The sequence below is a fragment of the Centruroides vittatus genome, unplaced genomic scaffold (genome assembly GCF_030686945.1).
Source record: "Centruroides vittatus isolate TY-2023 unplaced genomic scaffold, ASM3068694v2 contig_134, whole genome shotgun sequence".
Classification (NCBI taxonomy): Eukaryota; Metazoa; Arthropoda; class Arachnida; order Scorpiones; family Buthidae; genus Centruroides; species Centruroides vittatus.
The window spans coordinates 52,878-73,484 of NW_027120852.1; the positions used below are offsets into that span (position 1 = coordinate 52,878).

General features: G+C 34.6%; 2 protein-coding genes across 2 annotated transcripts in view; one reads left to right on the forward strand and one right to left on the reverse strand.

Moving 5' to 3' along the window:
* Positions 1-1,820: 1,820 nt before the first annotated feature.
* LOC136990753 (venom protein 29-like) lies at positions 1,821-2,742 on the forward strand. Its single transcript, XM_067289185.1, has 5 exons — positions 1,821-1,945; positions 2,014-2,084; positions 2,155-2,262; positions 2,449-2,475; positions 2,552-2,742. Exons 1-5 carry the CDS (start codon positions 1,858-1,860, stop codon positions 2,630-2,632), a joined length of 375 nt encoding a protein of 124 aa, XP_067145286.1. The 5' UTR covers positions 1,821-1,857; the 3' UTR covers positions 2,633-2,742.
* A 2,168-nt stretch (positions 2,743-4,910) lies between these two features.
* Positions 4,911-20,607, reverse strand: part of LOC136990715 (serine/threonine-protein kinase 11-interacting protein) — a 58,322-nt gene continuing 42,625 nt past the window's right edge. The window contains exons 16-25 of the mRNA XM_067289131.1: positions 19,891-20,089; positions 17,318-17,385; positions 16,990-17,251; positions 13,544-13,629; positions 13,072-13,415; positions 9,172-9,269; positions 8,915-9,090; positions 8,043-8,222; positions 5,306-5,460; positions 4,911-5,236 (exon numbers count right to left, since the gene is read on the reverse strand). Of these exons, the coding sequence (XP_067145232.1) occupies positions 5,006-5,236; positions 5,306-5,460; positions 8,043-8,222; positions 8,915-9,090; positions 9,172-9,269; positions 13,072-13,415; positions 13,544-13,629; positions 16,990-17,251; positions 17,318-17,385; positions 19,891-20,089 (1,799 nt within the window). The 3' untranslated portion in view covers positions 4,911-5,005. The remainder of the gene's footprint in view (positions 5,237-5,305; positions 5,461-8,042; positions 8,223-8,914; positions 9,091-9,171; positions 9,270-13,071; positions 13,416-13,543; positions 13,630-16,989; positions 17,252-17,317; positions 17,386-19,890; positions 20,090-20,607) is intronic.

Below are 20,607 nucleotides of genomic sequence, written 5' to 3' on the forward strand. Positions count from 1 at the left end.
GTTCGTCTGGTAGTCACGTGAGAAAATACTACCGCGTTGTGTTTCAATGGCGGAAAGTTCGACTCGATTAACCGAGATAACAAATATCAGAATAAAGAGGAAAGGATAATAAATTTAACACAAATTCTACGCAGATAATCATATATAATTTAATCCAAAGAACAAAACAACCGAATCTTACGTGAAATAGTATTCTTTACCGAGAGATCTTAATCGAGGAATAAGCCTATTTTGTACACAAGTTCTTTCCCATCCAAGAAAATATCTCTAATCCAAAATCTTCGTTCGATTTTTCGACAAAATCTTCTAGCTAAATAAAGCAAGCGCCGTACAAAACAAAGTTTGTAAACACGTGGATAACGGCAGCGTCGGTATCGTTCGCCATCTTGGATACTGAACGCGTGCGCCGAAATGTAAGCGGATTGTCGCTCGTGTGGTTGCGCCGCCGCGCGGCAAAGACGCGTTCGCGATACCGCTTTTCGCTGCCGCGCCGCGTGTGCGCATCCTCCTTAAGACACACCGGTTTCTAACAGGAAAAGTGTGATGTACAGGGGCAAGACCTCAAATTAGTAACGTCTTGCCCCCGTACTTCACACTTTTCCTGTTAGAAACGGTCGTGCAATCGTCTACTCCTTTCGGAGGAAGTTTTTCAATCGAAATAACGCGTCTTCCGGTTTGCAACGGATGTTCGTACGTAGTTAATCGGGGCTCCCGCCCTTAGACTTTCCATATCTCGTCTCGGTTTTTATCCGTCAACTCCGTTCTCGAGATTAAGGAAAGACTGACAGACGACAGTGGCAATGTATAAGTCTACAGTTTTTTTTCAAATTTCAGAAACAAATAATGGGCCCATTAAAAATTATGGGAAATGGGTCTTTGTCAAGAGTTTCTTTTAGGATGGAATCGTGTCAAGTTTCACCCTCCGAGTTTCTGGTAAATATCCACGTTTTGACGGCTCCCGAACCCAAAACGTCAGAATAACGGGAAAACATCGCAAAGATGTGTGTGTTGGCATCTGTTTCGTTTAATATCTCGGCACGGGATAAAGATTAAGGAACAAAATTTGACGCGGTAACTTGTATAAAGGGGCACCGATAACATTTAATTTTGGTGTTTAAAAGTCGAGGGAATGGGGAAATACGGGGTGTAACTCGTCGTATCTCGAAAGGGCTCGGACTATAATTAATTGAAGACATTGTCGATGTAGTACGCGATCTACTTGACCGTATCGACCGTCTCGTAATATTGATACATACGTTATTATAAGGGAAAACACGTGGTAATATCAAAGTGGGTTTCCGTGTGGCAATATCGACAGAGTTCGTATCGTTCGAGACAATTTACACTAGTGTACACAGATTAGTATGGTGCTCCTACGCTCGGGCAAGTGTCCATCGGGTCTACGCGTTACGACGGCCCCGAAACGGGATATACCGTATTTAAATGTTAATCGTTAATCTCGAAATGGGTTCAGTGACACGAGAGTATTAGTGCCTTACACAACTAATATGCATTTCGGCCCCTCGGCGTTAAAGCCCCGATCGGTTAGGCAAACATCTTTTAAATATAAAGCTAAAAGTATATTTATACTATATATTATTTTAAAAAGGGATTAAATGCTAATAGATTAAAATTATTTATAAATACTTTTTGATAGAATTTTCGACGCTTATGTTTGAAATAATTATACGGGATATATTTCCTGGGTATATTTTTTTAAGATTAGGAAGAGGAAATCGTTAATTACGTCGTGTTTCCTATTAAAAAAAAAGACTTATATGTAGGAGGAGGAATTTATATTTCCGAACGACAGGCTTTAAAGTTTAGTTTGGAAGCGGAATCGAAGCCAGGAGCATCATGAAGACACTGGCAATATTATTTTTTTTGGCTTTGTCTTGGGAGGTTCGAGCATTCCACGAAGAAGAATACATACGCGCTCTATGCTGTAAGATTATTATTTGTTTCTTCCGCAAAATAATACGCAATTAATTTCAATTTTTAACTTCGTTTCAGCCGTTCCGGAAAACTACGCCCTTCGATTCATCGAGTGTACCATTAATGGCCTTCCAGAAATGTTCACGAAAGTAAGTACACACGAGTGATTTCTACAGAAGGAAATACGCGGATGTTCCTCTAGCAGTTTAATTATTTTAGATGGCCGACGTGATCCACAGTTGTTTGAAACTAGCGCACGAAATCGACAGTAGATCCGAAGCCGTCTTGAAACTTCTTTGCGACTTTTCCGCAGTGGAAAAAGACGAAGTAAGTCATTTACTAAAGTTCTATTTTACAGGCGCTTTAAGTAAATCATTGATTTTACGCGTTGCAATTTTCTGCCGTAATTGCTGCACCATCGCTCTCCATCTTCTACCGAAATATTAACTGGAGATAAAAATTAATGCATTGTTTTACGACATCTTTTTAATGCGTTTTTCCATCCAATTTTAGGTGAAGATATGCTTTTTGACAGAAAGCGTAAGACAAATTGTATTTACGAATTTTATTCTTTTATTTTTTCATACAATGTTTAATTCGTCGTTATTTTAATTAGGAAAGTGCGAAGGATCCACCGGGAAAGGAAGAAATCGAGAAATTTGTTGAAACTGCTAAATATTGCTTGATTAATGGATAAACGACTGACGGATCTCTCTCTCGGAATTATGCAAATTTCTCTTCTCGGTTTTTTGGCGATAATAGGATGTTGTAATTGTTTTTCAAAAATAAATGCATTAAAACTTCGTTTTCACGGTTCTTATGCCTTAAAACTAGTGTTAATCGAATTAGATTTTGTATGTAAAGTTACGCGCAACTAACTTAACATAAATCGATGAGAAAATTCGGCAAGAATTATAAAGACAAAAAGGGAAAATTATCATCTGGGGATAAGTTCGATTCGCGTTCATATTCGCACGCCCATGCATTTACGATTCTAACTGTATTAATACGAAATATAATGTAGTGCTGTGTATTATCTATATAAATGAGGATGTTTGTTTCCTACACCGTTCGACCAATTGCTACAAATCTCGGCGGTGAGCCGAATTCACACTCTTATAACAGCTAAATAGGGTGCACTTTCCCATAAAAATCTTCTTGGGATGCATCCCTCGGGCAGTTCGCTTACGTGTCGCGTTGCCGTAACCAAATAAACCCAACTAATTGTAACCGGCGATTATTTATTCGCATCGTCACAATCTTCTCGGTTCCTTTAGTGGTGTCCCGTTCCTGTACTTCGTAGTTTTTCTAGTGCCGGTCATCTAGCTTCGTTCGGGTTATAATTTTAAATGGAAGTAACGTGACTTCCCCCCAAACCGGAAGTTCGTATATAGTTAGTCCGGGCCTCCCGCTCCTAAGCTTTCCACATCTGGTCTTGACTTTTGTTTCTCTAACTCCTTTGTCGAGGAAGAACAGACGACAGTCGGAATTTATAAGTCAAAATTTGTTCAAATTGCAGCCCGGTAATTTTTATATAAACGCGATATTTACGAAAACGTACTTCCCACGTAGTTTATACAATCCGTTGCCAAAATTTAAACACTATTATCGTATAAAAGCAATAATTCTAGCATTTTTACAAGATTTTCTTTATTTAAACGAGTCATACGAAGTCTTTCGGACGTTAAGGTTAGCACATTTTAAAAATTCTTTATTCTTCTACTGTACCCAATTTAAAGGATTTTTAAAATGTGTTAGATTGGTCACTCGGTTCGATAAACTCTTACGAAAGATAACCATTGTAAATTTAAATAAAATACTGTAATCTATATATATAAAAACGAATGTGTCTGTTGTCTGTCCTTCATGCATTACCATACCATTTATCCGATTGCCACGAAACTTTGGAAAGTTGTTTAATACATTCCCGCGAAGGTTTCTGGCATATGTGAAGACCACCATTTCCCCCCTTTCAAAAATATATTTATATATGGATTAAGGCTTTTATGTCCAACAGATGGCGCTAACTTCCGACGACCTAAGTTTGCTTTTCTGTGAGGCATTATGTTTTGCTGTGAGAATTGACTAAAGCAGATCATTTCCATCTATCTATATAAATAAAATATAACGTTCGTTTGTTCCTACCGATTCCTTTGAAATTTTGACACCACGTTGCATTCGAATACGCACGTGTTTTTATATAATACACATGTCGAAATTCCCCCCACTGGGGAGAGAGGGACATGATTAAGGCTTACCGTGAAGAACTCGGCTTCTATTTATACTATTTTGCATGCGGTTTTTTGCGTTTTTAATTGCGTTTTAATAGGCTACGTCAACAGAATATACACTAAAAAGGGATTTTTCGATATTCCCCAGCGGGGAAAGGGACGGGATTAAGGCTTACTGTGAAGAACTCGGCTTCTATTTATACTATTTTGCACGCGGTTTTGATTGCGTTTTAATAGGTATGTCAAGAGAATGTACACTAAGAAGGGATTTTTTGAAATTCCCCCCACGGGGGAAGTGTTATACATTTATAATAGATACATTTTGAGCCACAACAACGTGTGGCCGGGTCAGCTAGTATAATATAATAGAAGGGTTAGAAGTACGAAAGAATCTAATAATCTTAATCTTTGTTGTTATTTTTTGCCCGAGCAATGCCGGGCTTATCCGCTAGTTATAAAATATAACACTAATTAATATAAAATATAGCGTGTTGTTAGTATTTTACCGTACAGTCGATTACGCGTGTTTTGTAAAACACGAACACCAGATAATAGTCCCTCTGTCTCAAAGGTATCCGAGGTTCTTACGTCTATTAAGACCGTAGACGGTGGTAAATTTAAGACATTTGTACAGCCCTTCTCGCTTCCCAGTATTTATAAAAAAATAAATAAATAAAGTAGACAAAACTTGCGAAAGGTGAAAATTACAATACTTCGTCCGGTTGTGGGTAGAAGATAAAGTCATTTCTAAGTACAAAAGGAGGAAACTTTATTTGTAGCGGGTTACAATCCCTGTTATAGTGATTATTAAATTACTTCCGTGTATTTAATACAACATTTTATAATACAAATTTCGTCGCCGCTTCTTCCTTCGTCGTTTCCGAATTGTATTTACAATCTTCGGTGCATATCAGTTCGATTCCGAATTGTTTCTCCCACAATTCCTTGACGGTGTTGAAGAGGGAATAAAGGGTGGTTCGAGTTTTGGTCCTGAGCGACCAACAGAACTCGTCGTTGGCGTCTTCGTCCAGGAAATGAAGACCTACTTTGCACGTATCCAAACACAGATGCTGCGAAGAAAGAAAGGAAAGTGAACCACTCGGACTCTACGGGTCTCGCCCAGTTGCCAACTCGCTTACCAGAGAAACGATATTTATGATTTTCTGCTTGGCCACTGGTCTGTAACGTTCCACCGGACAAAAGGATTTGGTCGACTTGGTCCACTTGGCAAACAGGATTTGCGTTAAGCAGATTTCTGTGGAACTGGCAACGATGGCCACCGGATGACTGCCATCTGTAAACAGACACTATTTACGTATAATATACTATTACGTTTATAGACAGCCAAATACCGGATGTATGGTCATCACCGTCGTTTCTCCCAACGTTTTTGCTGCGCGGCCAACCAAAATTCTGCCATTTTGGATGGATCTATACGTAAGACACAGAACAATGATTCGATATAGCCTACTACAGGGCAGAGGACACAGACGATGGGACGCCAAAATCGAAAATTGTTAAGTGGGCTAACGAATAAACTGGTAGAAAACTGTCACGTACGAGTATGAAAAATTATATTATAAAATATATGTATTATATTAATAAAAAGTATTATTTATGATTTTTAAACTTGCAACAGAGTAATAAATTATGGAATATGGCTCGGATTTGAATCCAAATCTCAACCAGAAATTTGATACCTTACTAAACGGCATTCTGGTCAACAAATTTCTAAAAAATCTTCGTTGAAATTCAATACCAAACCAACTAAGATTTCGTGTTACTTAATCAAATCTAAAATTACTACAGTAAAACCTTATCGATTACCCATTTGCCCTTGTTCGCTTATTGCCATCGTTCCGGGTCATTCGGACATCGTACGCGTTGTCAACGAAGAGAGAACTTATTTATTTTTATGGTAGAAATCTGTTTGGCATTTAATTTATTTTGGACATTTTTCGCAAAAACCTATTGTTTCAATAATCCCAAAGTCCATTAAATACACGTGCGTATTCACGATAGAATGCATATTTACATATTACTGGAGACGGCGAATCCTTCATTCAACTAGCCATACAAAATTCGCGGGTAATTCTTATTTAATTTAAGGGCTTAAGCTTCTTTCGTACGTTATTTTCGGGTCTTCGTTTCAATGTAATTTCGTTACGTTTCCGTTGGTTTCATTTTAACTACACACCGACTGACTGTTTTTCGAAATGGCTTAGATTACTAAGTAATAACTCTAGTACTTTAATTAGTAAATTTATAGGATTATTTTACCTTCTAACGCACATTACTATGTCTTTTACATACAGTACTTAGTATTATTGTTTTTTATTAAATTCAAACAATGTTGTTACTTGAAATGTTCGCTGATATGCAGAGCATCGAATGAAAAGTTTACTTGCCAATAATTGAATAGGTCCCACTGGCTCATCACGTGCCACTTATTTAGTTCAACAGTTATCAACCAGTCTCCACACTTACAACTTAAAATGAATTTCCAATAAATTACTTACATTTATTATTATTATTATTATTATTATTATATATAGTTAATTATTACTCAGATGTTATTGCTTAATGGCAGGATAACTACAGAGATTGTCATTGACTTCAATTGTGAACAAATAGAAAATAAACTTATGTAAGTGTCCGTATAGCCAAAATCCCCAAGTAAAAACAATATAAAAGAAAAAAATTCTTATTTTAAACACTGGCTGAAGCAGTAAATAAAGTAGATGATTAAAAGAAGTCTTGGCTTAAAAAATAAAAACGTGATAAAATATCGAAAAAAAAAGAATGACAGCCTAGGTTTAATATTGGTAGTAATACAATTAATTACATACTGAAAGTAATTTTGTAATATCTAATAATGAAGTGTGCCACAAACTTTACGTGATTTTTCCAGCGGGTCGCGAGTCCGAAAACGTTGGGAACGACCGATCTAAAGTCTCAAATGCTATTCCTCGAGTCCACGATAAATAATTATTTAAGGTTTAAATGTTTCTCACAATGTATATCTGGACATTAGCAAATACGGCCAGTTTACGACATTGCCAATTTTATTTCTCGCGAGTAAACTTTTCGATCGATCGCCCAATGTAACGGTATTAATTAAAACACGGGCAACCGAACGACGGAGGCACCGAAAACGTCGGATCGCAGGGTGGCGGGTTGGAACCCGAAAGTTTTGTGGGTCGTTCGGCCAAAATATGTCGAGCTACCTGTCGTTGTAGAGAATGTAGACTTTTCTGTAATCGATAAAATGGCGGATGGGAAAAAATTTACTTAGTGCCCTTAGAGAAAAAGTTAAAAAAATAATAATAAAATATTGACTTCTGCATTTTATCTTCTTAATATTATACATATTTTCATTTATAATCTATATTCTAAAGAATTTTAAAGTTCAATTTCTTTGTAAATAAATAAAATTTAATTTTTTTTTTTCATCATTACAAATTATAAAACAAGCAATATTCAAGATATTTCAAAAACTGTTTGGAATGCACCAAGTTCTAGAGAAAATACAAATTCAAGAACGAGTGAGCCAGTGAATGAATGTAGAAAGAGTGTGAATGCAAGTTTATATATTGATATAGGTGTGTGTGTCTGGAAGCAAAATTGATGATGCAAATCCAATAACAATCATCCCGGTGATTGAGCAATTTTACAAAATGGCAGAGTCGCTAAAACTTTTAAGCATGAAAGACAAGCACGAAAAAAATTCAATTAAGCTAGAATAGAGTAGCATACGTACAATTAATTTCAAACTCTATGAATAACCAACATCCAGTCATTATTATTGTTTTTTCAATAAAACAAAAACAATACACTATACTTATTAAAATGCAACTTAAAAATATTAGTTCTCACCTTTCTCTACGGAGCAACTCTCGATCAAAAGAAACATCAAAACTTCCAGGTCCGTGTCGTCCGGCGGATACTTTTTGTCGCCGAGTCCCGCCAGGAAGACTTCTCGAACCACTTGCTGCAAATTTGTTTCCGCAGAAGAACGGAACGTTGGACACGCGCACTTGCTCTCTTCTATGAAATCTTTATTAAAGTGTAAAATTGATATCTTTTAATTATTTACTTAAACTTTATTTTAATTAATTAATTTAGATATCAGATAGTAATTTCATCTAATTTAATAAATTCAATATTAACATTAAACAAAAACTGAACCTTGTTTACACATTTACTCAAGCTGCTTCCACATTTGCTGAAATTAAAAATTTTGAGTACTTTATGAAAGTAGCAACAAGGAGTTTGGCAACACTGTGCCTAATATGCTATCTCTGTGAAAGTTACTCTGCTCCACCAAATGGCACTACAGTTTCTACCATTTCCTACAGAGTAATGTAATCATTGTTCCATTGTTCTAGTCCTTTAAGATTTACCATAGTTGTGTCACTGTGCATCTCGTCGCAAATTTTTAATATTAGTTCGATCAAACAGTATAATTTGACTTGGTCACACAAATCAAATCAAAACTAATTACTTTTATATGTATTTTCAGTTCATACACAAAAATAAAACAGCCATATTATTATTTTTTTATTCTTTCGCAGAATATGAACACGTGAGAAGTAATACTAAGTCAAACTTTACAACTGTGAGCTGTAAGTGGCCAATTTACGATCTCGACGAGTCCGATTTGCATGTTACCAAACTCCCGTCGAGCTGTTCTACTTCTACAATTTTGAACGAGTTCTATGTTTGTTCGATTGTTAAATATTAATTACCTGTAAAGTACGTCACAAAACAATTGCAGTGATCGGCATCCTTAAAGAGACAGGTGTGATATTTCTCTGTGTTCCAGTTCAGTGTGAAACCTTGATTTCCCAAAAGTATATTCACCGAGTTTAGTTGATTCAGATTTTTCTTTTCCATCACGGTGACACAATTTTTGGGTTCGTCTCTAAATGAGGAATATTATATTACGTATTAGTAAAGCTTTAATTAATAATTCAATGTTACGTAATAAATTTTTAATCGTTACCTAAAGTTCTCTCCCAGCTTCAAGAAATATATTTTTTTGGAAGACAGTACTAATAATCCCGTAATTGTTGTCATCGAATTATGCATCATCATAAAAACCTAAAAGAGAAAAGAAACACTTTATTAAAAATCTACATTATTTATGCTGAAGACAAGAATATGATTTCAATTACAATATCATGCAAGTTAATAAAGTATTTTTCATAGACGCACTGATGCCTTTCAAATCCTGCTGTTTTCCAGCTGGTCACTTGGAATCAAGAATCGAACTCAGACCTACACAATTTATTATGAGTGATAGAGATCATAAAGTTGTTCCCTGTGTTCACCTGTAAGTGCCAACCTGCAATGATCACAATGATAACAAGTGACAGATGATGAACAATTTTTCATTGTATGTCAGATGACAAAGGCTGGATTGCATATATTTATTGATCGAACAAAAGCAGAACTCACAAGAACTAGGATTAAAAAATATGAAAGTAGAAACAAGGAGTTTGGCAACACTGTGCCTAATATGCTCTCTCTGTGAAAGTTACTCTGCTAAACCAAATGGCACTACAGTTTATCATTTCCTACAGAGTAATGTAATCATTATCAGGTGAGTTCCCAAATGCCAGTGGGACCAGCGCCGGATTAAGCATCTAGCGGGCCCTAGACAAAATTTAAATTGGGGCCCCATTTAAATAAGTTGCTTCTAAACAAATCTTATATAATGTGATATTAGCATAGCTAGCATGGGTGACACCCGGTGCGGATATCGTAGTGTCACCCCAAGTCACATCGTAGTGTCACTCTTTTTAACTCTTTTATAAAACACTATTGAATTGTAATATCTTCGCACTCGAGCAACTTGAACGCTATATCGAATATGCGATGTCGCGACGTATAAGTTTAGATTTAGAAAATAAATCATAACCATACATCAGTACATCAGTACTACCACGAGAGGCAGCCCTAGGAATATTTCTAGATGGTGCGAGAGATCCCGTAGCGTACATTACTTCTGACGCACGGGTGACTGTTGACCTTTTCTTTTCTTTTTTTTAGGTAATGGCTAGTCGAGCGAAGCTTAGTAGGAATTGTCAAATACAGCCTTTTTTGTCCTATCGAATTTCTTAGATAATTTTTAACTCGTTTTGAAACGGAGAAATCTTTTGCACTGAAGCCGGGCCCCTCTGAATTATGGGCCCTAGACATTTGTCTACTTTGCCTATTCAATAATCCGGCCCTGAGTGGGACCATCAGAACCAAGTCAGACCAAGAATACTCTTAAGTGGACTCGAGCCCAAATATGAATCCGGGTCATCCTTACCTTGCTCACTCTAACTCTAACAACTTACCTACATTGTATGCAGTTGTATGATATTTAGAGTAGTCTAACATTGTATTGTTCTAAAGTTTGACAATAGTCATAACAAACAGTGAGATTCCAACCTATTTGGATGGTCCACAAGCTAGAGGCCTAAGAGACCAAACAGTACAATCAACTCCTTTAAAGTCTCCAGGTTCCCTGTACTTGTTCAAGAATTCAAAATACTTAGAGGGCTACAACCGAGTTGTCTGGTCCTTCTGCAAAAGTCTATCTTAAGAGAACAGTCGAGTACATTATGCCACACATTCCCACATGAGCAGCCATCCCCTTGCTGAAATTTGGACTTGAAATAGGAAATTTTCCTGGACCTGTCAGGACCTGCATCATTAACCACTTACAGAAACTTGGCCAGGCATGTAAACATAGGTTGAATATTACTAAAACTGCAATAGTTAGTCCACTTTTCCTGACAGTTTGTCATTGATCATTACAGTAGAGAGTACCTTTGACATGGCCAATAACTGGGTTGTCTGTCTGTCATAACCCAACTGCTCTTTAGCCAAGTGATCTGCATGGTTATTGCCCAAGATTCAAATGGACCTCAAACCCACTGCAGGGCATAGAACTTGTTTATGCTTCACCCTTGGTACCAGATGGTCTCTGTGGTACCCATTGTTCAAAGTCTGAAGCAAAAACTGGCTGTCTGAGTAAACTGACTTCTAAAGGTTGAATGAAAATGCATTCTGAATAGTAAAAAATTACCAAGTTTTCTAGAATTGGAAAATATTTCTCTATTTATAACAATAATTGCTTTTTTTCACACTATTTTACTGAGAAAAATCACCATAGTTGCCTCTGCTCAAAAAATAGACACAAATAGGGAGTGGCATTTATATCACCTGTACTACTGAAACCTTTACTCTATATCTCACATTAGAAACTTCTATTTAATATTAACAGAATATCCATTTCTTGTGGCTGTATGGATAGTCTCTGGCCATCACCTTTGGGGGAAAGTCTGAGTCTTCAAATCAATTCCTTCAGACTTACGAGAACCCACTACAGATCATCTAGTGGTACAAATACTCTGTCCTGTATTGTCACGAGAGTCTGCATGCCACTATGATGGTTTGCAGCTCAATTACTGCCCGTTCAGAGATAGCTTTCAGATATAAAAACTTAGTAAACCTTGTCTTGGATCTTTGGCCTTGGCTTGCCTTGACCTTTGACTTGGTTTGATAAGCCAAGTTGAATAGGCAGGTGCACAGATACAGATCCAATGCCCACGTCATACAAAGATTCTGAAATCTTATGCCCTAGCACAAAGCACCAATGCTCCATCAACGGCAAAGAGTAAGACAGATTCCTTCTTAGAAATCCATTTTTTTGTAGTGTAACACAGAGCAGGGGTCAATAACCTTTCAGTAGTGTTGTGTATACTTTTTTTCTAGTGGTTATCTTAAGCGATGCAAAAGCCTGTGGGGTCCCATGGGGCCCCACAGTTGCTCTTATTCTTCACACTTTCCTATCTTCCTTACTTCCTTTTCCACCTAACTTCTTCTCTTTGCTAATTTCTTCTTTCTGTTTCTTTAGGGCAAAAGTCTGACATAAAGGTCAGACAGCTCTCTACCTCCTTTAAGTAAAGTAAAGTGAAGTAGTGTTGTGCCAAACTTAAGTTGTAGTGTTATTCCGGGTGTAGACACAATTCTACCAATTTTGTTATATATATTATCAAAATTGATCCTGTTATAAGACCAAAATATATAATTTTGAAGTTAAGTTGTTAATTGAAATATGTTTTTATGTGTGAAATGTATGCACAACACGTAGATGGCAACACGAAGCGTAAATGCATGTGTTGTAATATAAATATACAAGCAAGAGATTCGTTTTTAATGTACCATGACCTACAATGAACTATGGCTTCCATTTAAATGTGTAATTAATAATTAAAACATAATTTTTACTACATTTCTATTCAGTTAGAGTGCCATTGGAAATCATACCACATGCCACATTTAGCATGCATGCCATAGATTGCCAACCCAATACAGGATAATATAAAGACTCCTAAAAACTTGAAATTGTCACCCTGTTCTAAACCAGTGAAATCATTTTTGAAAAATACTTTTATTCTTATCATTTGAATTTTGCACCAAAAAATTTTCTAATATACACCATCTTGTATGCCTCATTTTAACCAGTTATAACATTTTTTACTTTGTAGTTTAATATTTTTAAAAGTTTAAAAATTGCATTTTCATACATAACCTCAAAATTTGTGAAAAATTTGGTCCAATATTGGGCAGTAATTGTTGATACCTACTTTTACACTAATTTTCACCCCATTATCTGTCTGGGTAAATTCATCATGCTTATCCAGTTATAGTTTGTCTTAAGTTTTCTGAGTTACGAAATTTCAATCATAAATTCATTTGCACAACACTATAAAACTAATTACAAAATGTCAGTATTTATCACTAGTAAAATTTGCTAAGTTATACAAAGAATATAATATAAAGTATCAACTACTGAGTCATTTAATAGTGTTTCATAAAACAACAATTTAAATTTTAATTTGCATACCTCAGCAGCAACCTTGAATTCCTCATCCATATCGAACACACTTAACTCGAGATGTAGTTTCAGTGCATGATTTATGTTGATCAAGTCGTCGATAATTTGTTTGGACGCGTCGTCCTTGTTTTCAGTCGACCCGAAAGACACGTTGGCATTATCTTCGTTTTCTTCATTTTTTATGTTGCGAAGCAATTCGGCTTGCTTGTACGAAAGATTAGTATTTGGGTCGGCATTATCCTCTTTGTTTGTGCTTTTTTCCGCACTTCTTAAGAAAAAATTACTACAGATATTACCGGACGAACCAGAATTATAATTTTCTAAAGCTGTACAGACACTGCTCGCTTCGGAATCTAATTAAAAGAAGTAAAAATAAAATCTGATTCTTGTACATGCAACAAATTATTTATAAAATTTTAAATAATATCTGTGACTCGTTACTTGACAAATACATAGATAAACTGTTTTAACATTATTATACCCGATGACGAATTGACTTGAAATAACTCAGAACTGTTCTTATTTTCGTCAGCATATTCGGCATTCATTCTAACCGACGTCGTCAATCTAAAATCAATAAAAATTTACAGTCATTTTAAAATTTAAAAATACAGAAAAATATACAAGACTTTTAATTTATTCTTTCTATGATAACACTTCAAAAATATAATCAAAACCTCTCTTTAAGGTAAGTGCTTCTAGGTATTGAAGTTATGAAAAATTTTTACAATTAAAAAGTATAGATATTGTTAAAAACTTTATTATAACTCAACAGAAAAATTCATACAAAAGACATTAAGGAACGTTTTATTTTCCTGCAAGCACTTTCGACATAGTAATGCACGTCATCCTCAGGCAGTAATAAAATTGAACAGATTTTGAATGGATTTTTAAATTGAAATGATAACAACATTAGTCGTTTGGAACATAACATAACTTTAAGAATTAAGAAAATTTAAAACATTAATTTGAAAATCATGTAATATCAACAGGCATGTGCCTTAATTCGCAGAGAAGGTGGGGGTAGATACGTAGCTAATGTTGATGTTTTAACCGTTTGTATAAACCAGTGATTCTGAACCTTTTTTCATCACAGTACACTTTTATATAATTTAAAAATTTGGCTGACACACAGTTACTTTGGTAAGTACAGCAGGACAATCAGTGACATCATAACAGTGATTTTTAAATGCAGTTGATTATTTAGGTAACATTTTCTAAATGCCTTGGTAACTACCAGCAGTTACCGGTAACGCCGGTTACAATTTCCAAACATGCCCTAGGAAAGTAGAACCAATTGAACTACTTGTCTGATGTCATATGTACAGGTATTCGCAGTGGCAGCACACTAAAGTGCCATGACACAGTGGCTGAGAATCACCGGTATAAACTAATCCAAATTCTGGACAATTTGAGGGTGATGGAGTTGCATGGAGCAGCGTGGTGAAGAGAGCCTCCCAAATGTACACCAGGCACTTTTCCTCACAGTGCCTGAGTATCGCTACCCGATTCCAAAGCGGGGTGTGGTGGTGTTGCACAACCAACTTGGACAGTTCGGTATCACAATTCCTCACCGTGACAGAATGCTGGTGCTCAGATATGCAGTTGGCCAGCATTCTGATAGTTGCGCCTATATAATGGGTGTTTAGCCCTGACATCGGGTTTTCCAAGGAAATGGAATATACACTGATTTTTTCAGGGTCGAAGCTGCATCCCTGTCATTATATAAGAATCTCCTCAGACTTGGGTGCGAAGCAATGGGTAAGAAAAACGCATTTTGCCTGAATATCCAGAAAATCCAGGCTGTGAGGCAGCCACAAAGCAGAAAAGAAGAACAGAGTACTGTCCAGTCCTTAGACTGTGCAAGATAGTGGCATCTCCATGCAACTCCTCCACCCTCAAATTGCCTGGAATTTGGACTAGTTTATACAAACAGTTAAAAATCAACATTAGTTTCATATCTACCCCCACCTTCTCTGCGAATTAAGGGACATACACATTGATGTTACATGATTTTAAAATTAATGTTTTCAATTTTCTTAATTCTTAAAGTTATGTTATGTTCCAGTTATGTTATGTTATGTTCCAATAATCCATTCAAAATCTGTTCAATTCTATTACTGCCTGACGACAATGTACATTACTACGTCGAAAGCGCTTGCAGGAAAATAAAACATTCCTTAACGCCTTTTGTGTGAATTTTTCGCTTGAGTTAGAACAATTGTTGATGTGACATCCACCGTATGTATTTTAACTTTGTTGTTTTTAATTAGTACAGTCATCAAAAAGAATAAATGAAAATTTCTGTTTGATTTACATTATTAAGCAACAATACATCCATTTTTATGATTCATGTGGTTTCTGATAAACCATTGTTTGGTGAGTTATTGTCAAGTACATATGGTATTTCATATAACTTGTGTCATAAAGTAAGGTTATGCATCCAGAAATAGTTTTAAGTATAATATCATACCTAAAATGAATAAAAGTAAACTTATAAAGCATACATAAAAGTAGCAATCCTTACAACTGTAAAAGGGTGTCATAAAGTTCTACTTTTAAAAGAAAAATATTCATAAATCAAAATTTCTCCTTAGTTTACTAGTAAATAGACTCTTACATTATGCATCATAATCATTATTCTTGATTTGTACATTTACTCTGTAACTTTTTCTTTAATAAAAATATAGTGCCATGGCATTACTGCCATGGCACTATATTTTTGGCACTACTATTGAATCATAATTACTATTGGCACTACTATTGAATCATAATTATAACAGTCTACTGCTTGCAAGATAAGCATGTATCCATCAAAGTCTACTAGAAACCGGTAATAAAATTGTACAAATATTTTGTACTTAAAAAAATTGCGTGTTTGGGAAGAAATTACTTGTAAAACTGACATATTTCTGTCTGTTGCAATCATAAAATAGAATATTTTACATCCTGTATCATAGTCATAACAGTTTTGTTAACTAAATACTTATTACATTTGCATACATATCATTTATTCTACTACAAATGAGAAAAATTCTTGGAAAGAAATTCAATTTTTATCATAATGGCAATCTTTCTTAATAAGAAACATTGTTTCCAAAGAATATTCAGAAGAGTGTCTAGAAAACTTCCTGAAGATTCAAGCACAATGAATAATGAAAATCCTAACAACATAGAAAAAAATTTGTTGCCAATTTAATTATGATCAATTTGTTAATTAAATAAACAAAACAGCATAAAATTATATGGTTATGCCAAGACATAACCACGACAAATTGATTATTCTTTAAAAAGAAGCAAATTATTCTAAGATACTTCTTCAATTTTCCCTAATATTTGTCAATTTTTCAAATACATTATAATCACTCAAGATACTGTAAACTAAATATCCCAAATAATAATTTTATTCTGACTCAGAAACAAATACAGTATCTGTTATCAAAATTTACTTACATTTAAAATGTGTTTTAATGGTAAATTAACTTGAATAAAGGTTGGATGTCATGCCAACAATTTTACTGATCCAAGAGAAAATTCACAAAAAGGCATTAAAAAACACTTTAAGAAATGTTTTTATTATCCTGCTAGCGCTTTTGGCGTATTTATTAACGTCATCTTCAGGCAGAATCATAATGGATTCTGCCTGAAGATGACGTTAATAAATACGCCAAAAGCGCTAGCAGGATAATAAAAACATTTCTTAAAGTGTTTTTTAATGCCTTTTTGTGAATTTTCTCTTGGATGGTCAATTAAATAAACAATGTGAAAACAACGTTCTAAACAAAGTAAGTGCAGTAAAAACAATATTCTAGCAGTGAAATATCAAATGGAAAAATAGAACTTCGTCAATTTAATATTGTTTGTTTTGACATTCCAATAATAATTCTTTGTGGTTTTAAATCAAAATTTATATTATTATTTACTCACAGGTTGCAGAAAGTTCCGTCGTCCAGAGGCGAATTCAATTCGACAGTCTGGTCGAATTCGTTTCCGGAAACGAGACCAATGCCACTCTGACTCGGATCGCTCAAAACCGTGATGTCGCTGGAGCTTCGTTTGAACTCACTCTGATAGGAATCATCCGGCAAGACATCTCTGCTACTGTCGGATTTCGTGGATATGTTATCTGCACAGTCGTATGATCCCACCGATGTCTGTTGATGTTTTTGTGGCAGACTTCCACCGGCATCTGCATTCCACAAAAAGTGTTAAATGTAATCCAAAAATATAAATAAAATGTAAAAATTTGTCTTACTCGAATAGTCGAAGGAACTGCTTCGAACTTTTGTACTTTTCTTTTTAGAAGCAGATAGCACTTCTTTCCTGCTCAAAAAGTCGAAACAAATTTAGTATTGTTGTTAAATGTTCTTAATATTTACATTATCTTATATGTATTCCATGGCTTGAGATATGGTATACAGCTGTATATATTATACATTATTTCAGTCAGATGTGTGTAATAAGGAGAATGGCAATGCAGTGGCAAAATGAGAGACCTAAGATGTTTGACTCAAAAGTCTGATATAGATCTTAACTTGCAAGGAACACTATTGGCGGGCTAAAACTAAAATGCAATGTGGCACATTATTACGTGCTTTTGCCACAGGCTGCTAAACCAAGTTTATTTCATAGAGATGACAATTGTAATATCTTTTGATATGTTATATGGTTCTTAAGTGAGCTACCAAACACAAAAATATCAAATTTTTTCATTTTAATAAATGTACTACATTTATTTTAAATACCAGAAATTTACTGATACTTATCGACTCTTCTAACTATCACGTAAATATAACTTATTATATTAAAATTAAAAATAAGTTTGCTCTTTGTAGTATTTCTCATGTACAGTACATTTTGAAGTATTGTGTTCAGCTGCATCATTTTGTTTCATTTAATGTATTTATTTTAATAAATTTTTACAAGTTCACCAATCTTCTGGCACATGTATAACACAAATCCTTATACCACGCCGCCACCACAGTTGGCTTTTTCCAGTCCTATATGCTTCTGCCAACATCTATACAACTCGTTAAAGCAGTTCCGTAAGCCAGATTTTTTGTGATTCTTTAATGGATTTTGTCATTGTGGCTTCCACTCTGCCATTTATTGGAATCTGCACCACTTAGATTTGTCTTTCATTCGGGAAATGGAAAAAAGTCTGCTGGGGCAAAATCAAAAGAGTAAAGAGAATGGGGAAAATACTGTTATTTCAGTTTTTGGTCAAATATTTACAATAAATATTATTGTTAGTTTAATTGAATACTTGTCACTTTCAATTTTTTTCTCTTTCCTGTTAAGTCATGTGAATTACTCTTACCGCAATCCAAGTCCAGGCCTAGCACTTGGTCAAACCCAAACTTTATGTAACACCACTTTGTTGGATATTATCTGGCTTAATTTAATCATAGTTAATTGTGCAGTGATTTACAAGCTTAATTCTTATTCAGAGCTAATTATCACATCTGACTGATTAACTTTCAGAACCATCTGCCTATTTTTGAAAGAAATGTTTTATTTTTAAACAAACAGATTGTTATTACATGGCCAATTATTTTATATTGTTTGTTAACTACACTCAGAAGGACATTAGATACAAGAAAGTAATTGCAATGTAAATCAATTAATTTATCTATTGATAATGGAAAAACATGCCCGCCAAAAATATTAAAGTTGTCGTGCTATTTGCTCAGAATGGCATTGACATAGAATCACCAAGAAAGCATATAATCCACATTCTACATTAAAAGATATAATGAAACCTTATCTCAAATCAATATGGAGAAACTTAGAAATAAATGATATAATCAAAATTATTGCTGTAAACAAAATTATTAGAAAATTATCACAGTAAATTATTTGGATGGGTCTTGTCAAATTGTCTCTCAATTGGACACCAGACAAGACCCATAGATCAGGACATTTCGGTTCAAAACCAGATGGTTGGCAACCCTAGCTATATATAGATAAATTAGGGTAGTTCTTGCAGGACTACCCTAATTTATCTATATATAGGCAATCTACCCAAGGCTTTAAGAGAACAGACGAACAGAGCACCCAAGCATTTTTAATTTATAATCCTATTTAGCCAAAGAATATAGTTGTTATTTATATGCCAGTTGCATCAGTTCTAAGTTAATTATAAGCCAGTCATGCAGTTAGCATCCTTAGCATCTTACTTATCAAGCGAATAGGACTGCTAAAATGCAATGTGGGCTACAGAGCTACAGAGACTCTGATTTACTATGTTTTTATATTCACATAATAATAAAATTCTTTTTTTATTACAGTGGTGCAATTATGCTGTGTATATGCAAGTGTACTGGATAAACCAATAGGGATTATGGTGTTTCTTACTAAAACAGTAGTGACAAAGAAAAAAAAACGAAAACAAAAAGCAAAACCTATATCTTCTTTGTATACATATCGAATCTCTATTAAAATTTATAGTAGTACCCAACTTGATCTATTTTCTCAATATATTCATATAACTTTAAACCATAAATAAATAATAAAATAAATATTTATATTTAATTGATAGATACTAAGCAAAACTAAAAAAGCTGTATAAAAACTACAATTAAAAAAATTTTAATTTTAAAAAAAATTTTAAAACACTCGACAATGATTAGATAGCAATTAATTGTAAGGTTAGCCGATTAATCATTATAACCATTTAATTTGATAATTGTCCCATTCTTATCATAAGAGTATCCTAAAGTTCTTAAGTATTCTTACAATTTGGAAACCCAAAATCCATGAAATTTCACTTGTTAGAAGACTCAAGTTGGAAAGAGCAAACAGTTTTAATATTTAATTGCTTCTTACCTATTCAACTTGGGTGAACTTCTCAAAGACGAAAATATTGATTTTCGGTTGCTAGAATTTGATTCTTGTTGGGAATCTTCAGGTTTCAGTAGATAGTTGAAATCTTTGAAATTCTGAATTTTATCAACAGGACAATTAGTGTCCTTAAATATCATTGAACTACCACAATTTGGACAGCAGTCAATTTGCTTTAGACTTCCTATAATGCAAATTTTGTATGTAATTAAATTTACTATTCTCGTGATCTTTTTACATATTTAATAACAAAAATTACTAAAAAATTTTAATTATATTATGGAACTTCTCAAAAGCCAATCAGACAACCAAAGCAGTTAAGAATTGTCCTACTGCTCTAGAATCCTGGATCGAATCTGGATGATCAAACACCCCCAGAAATTTTTGGGTGATGGTCCATCCCGTATTCATTGGGTCCCTTCTCTCATTGCCCCAAAATCCCACTGTGGACCTGGCAAACTCACGAGGGGCCCAAAAAAAGACCCTCTTAGCGTCCACAGGTAAGAAAACTAAAATCATTCAATATTGTAACTAATAAAAATATCTGATTAAAACTGATGCTAACAAATATCTAAATAAATTATCAATGTTTGATATCATTAGTTATTTATATTAAGATTATAATTTAAACCAACGACAAACTGAATCGTAAAAATTGTCTGAACGTGTCGATGACAAATACAGTTAGACTCAAGTGTTTGA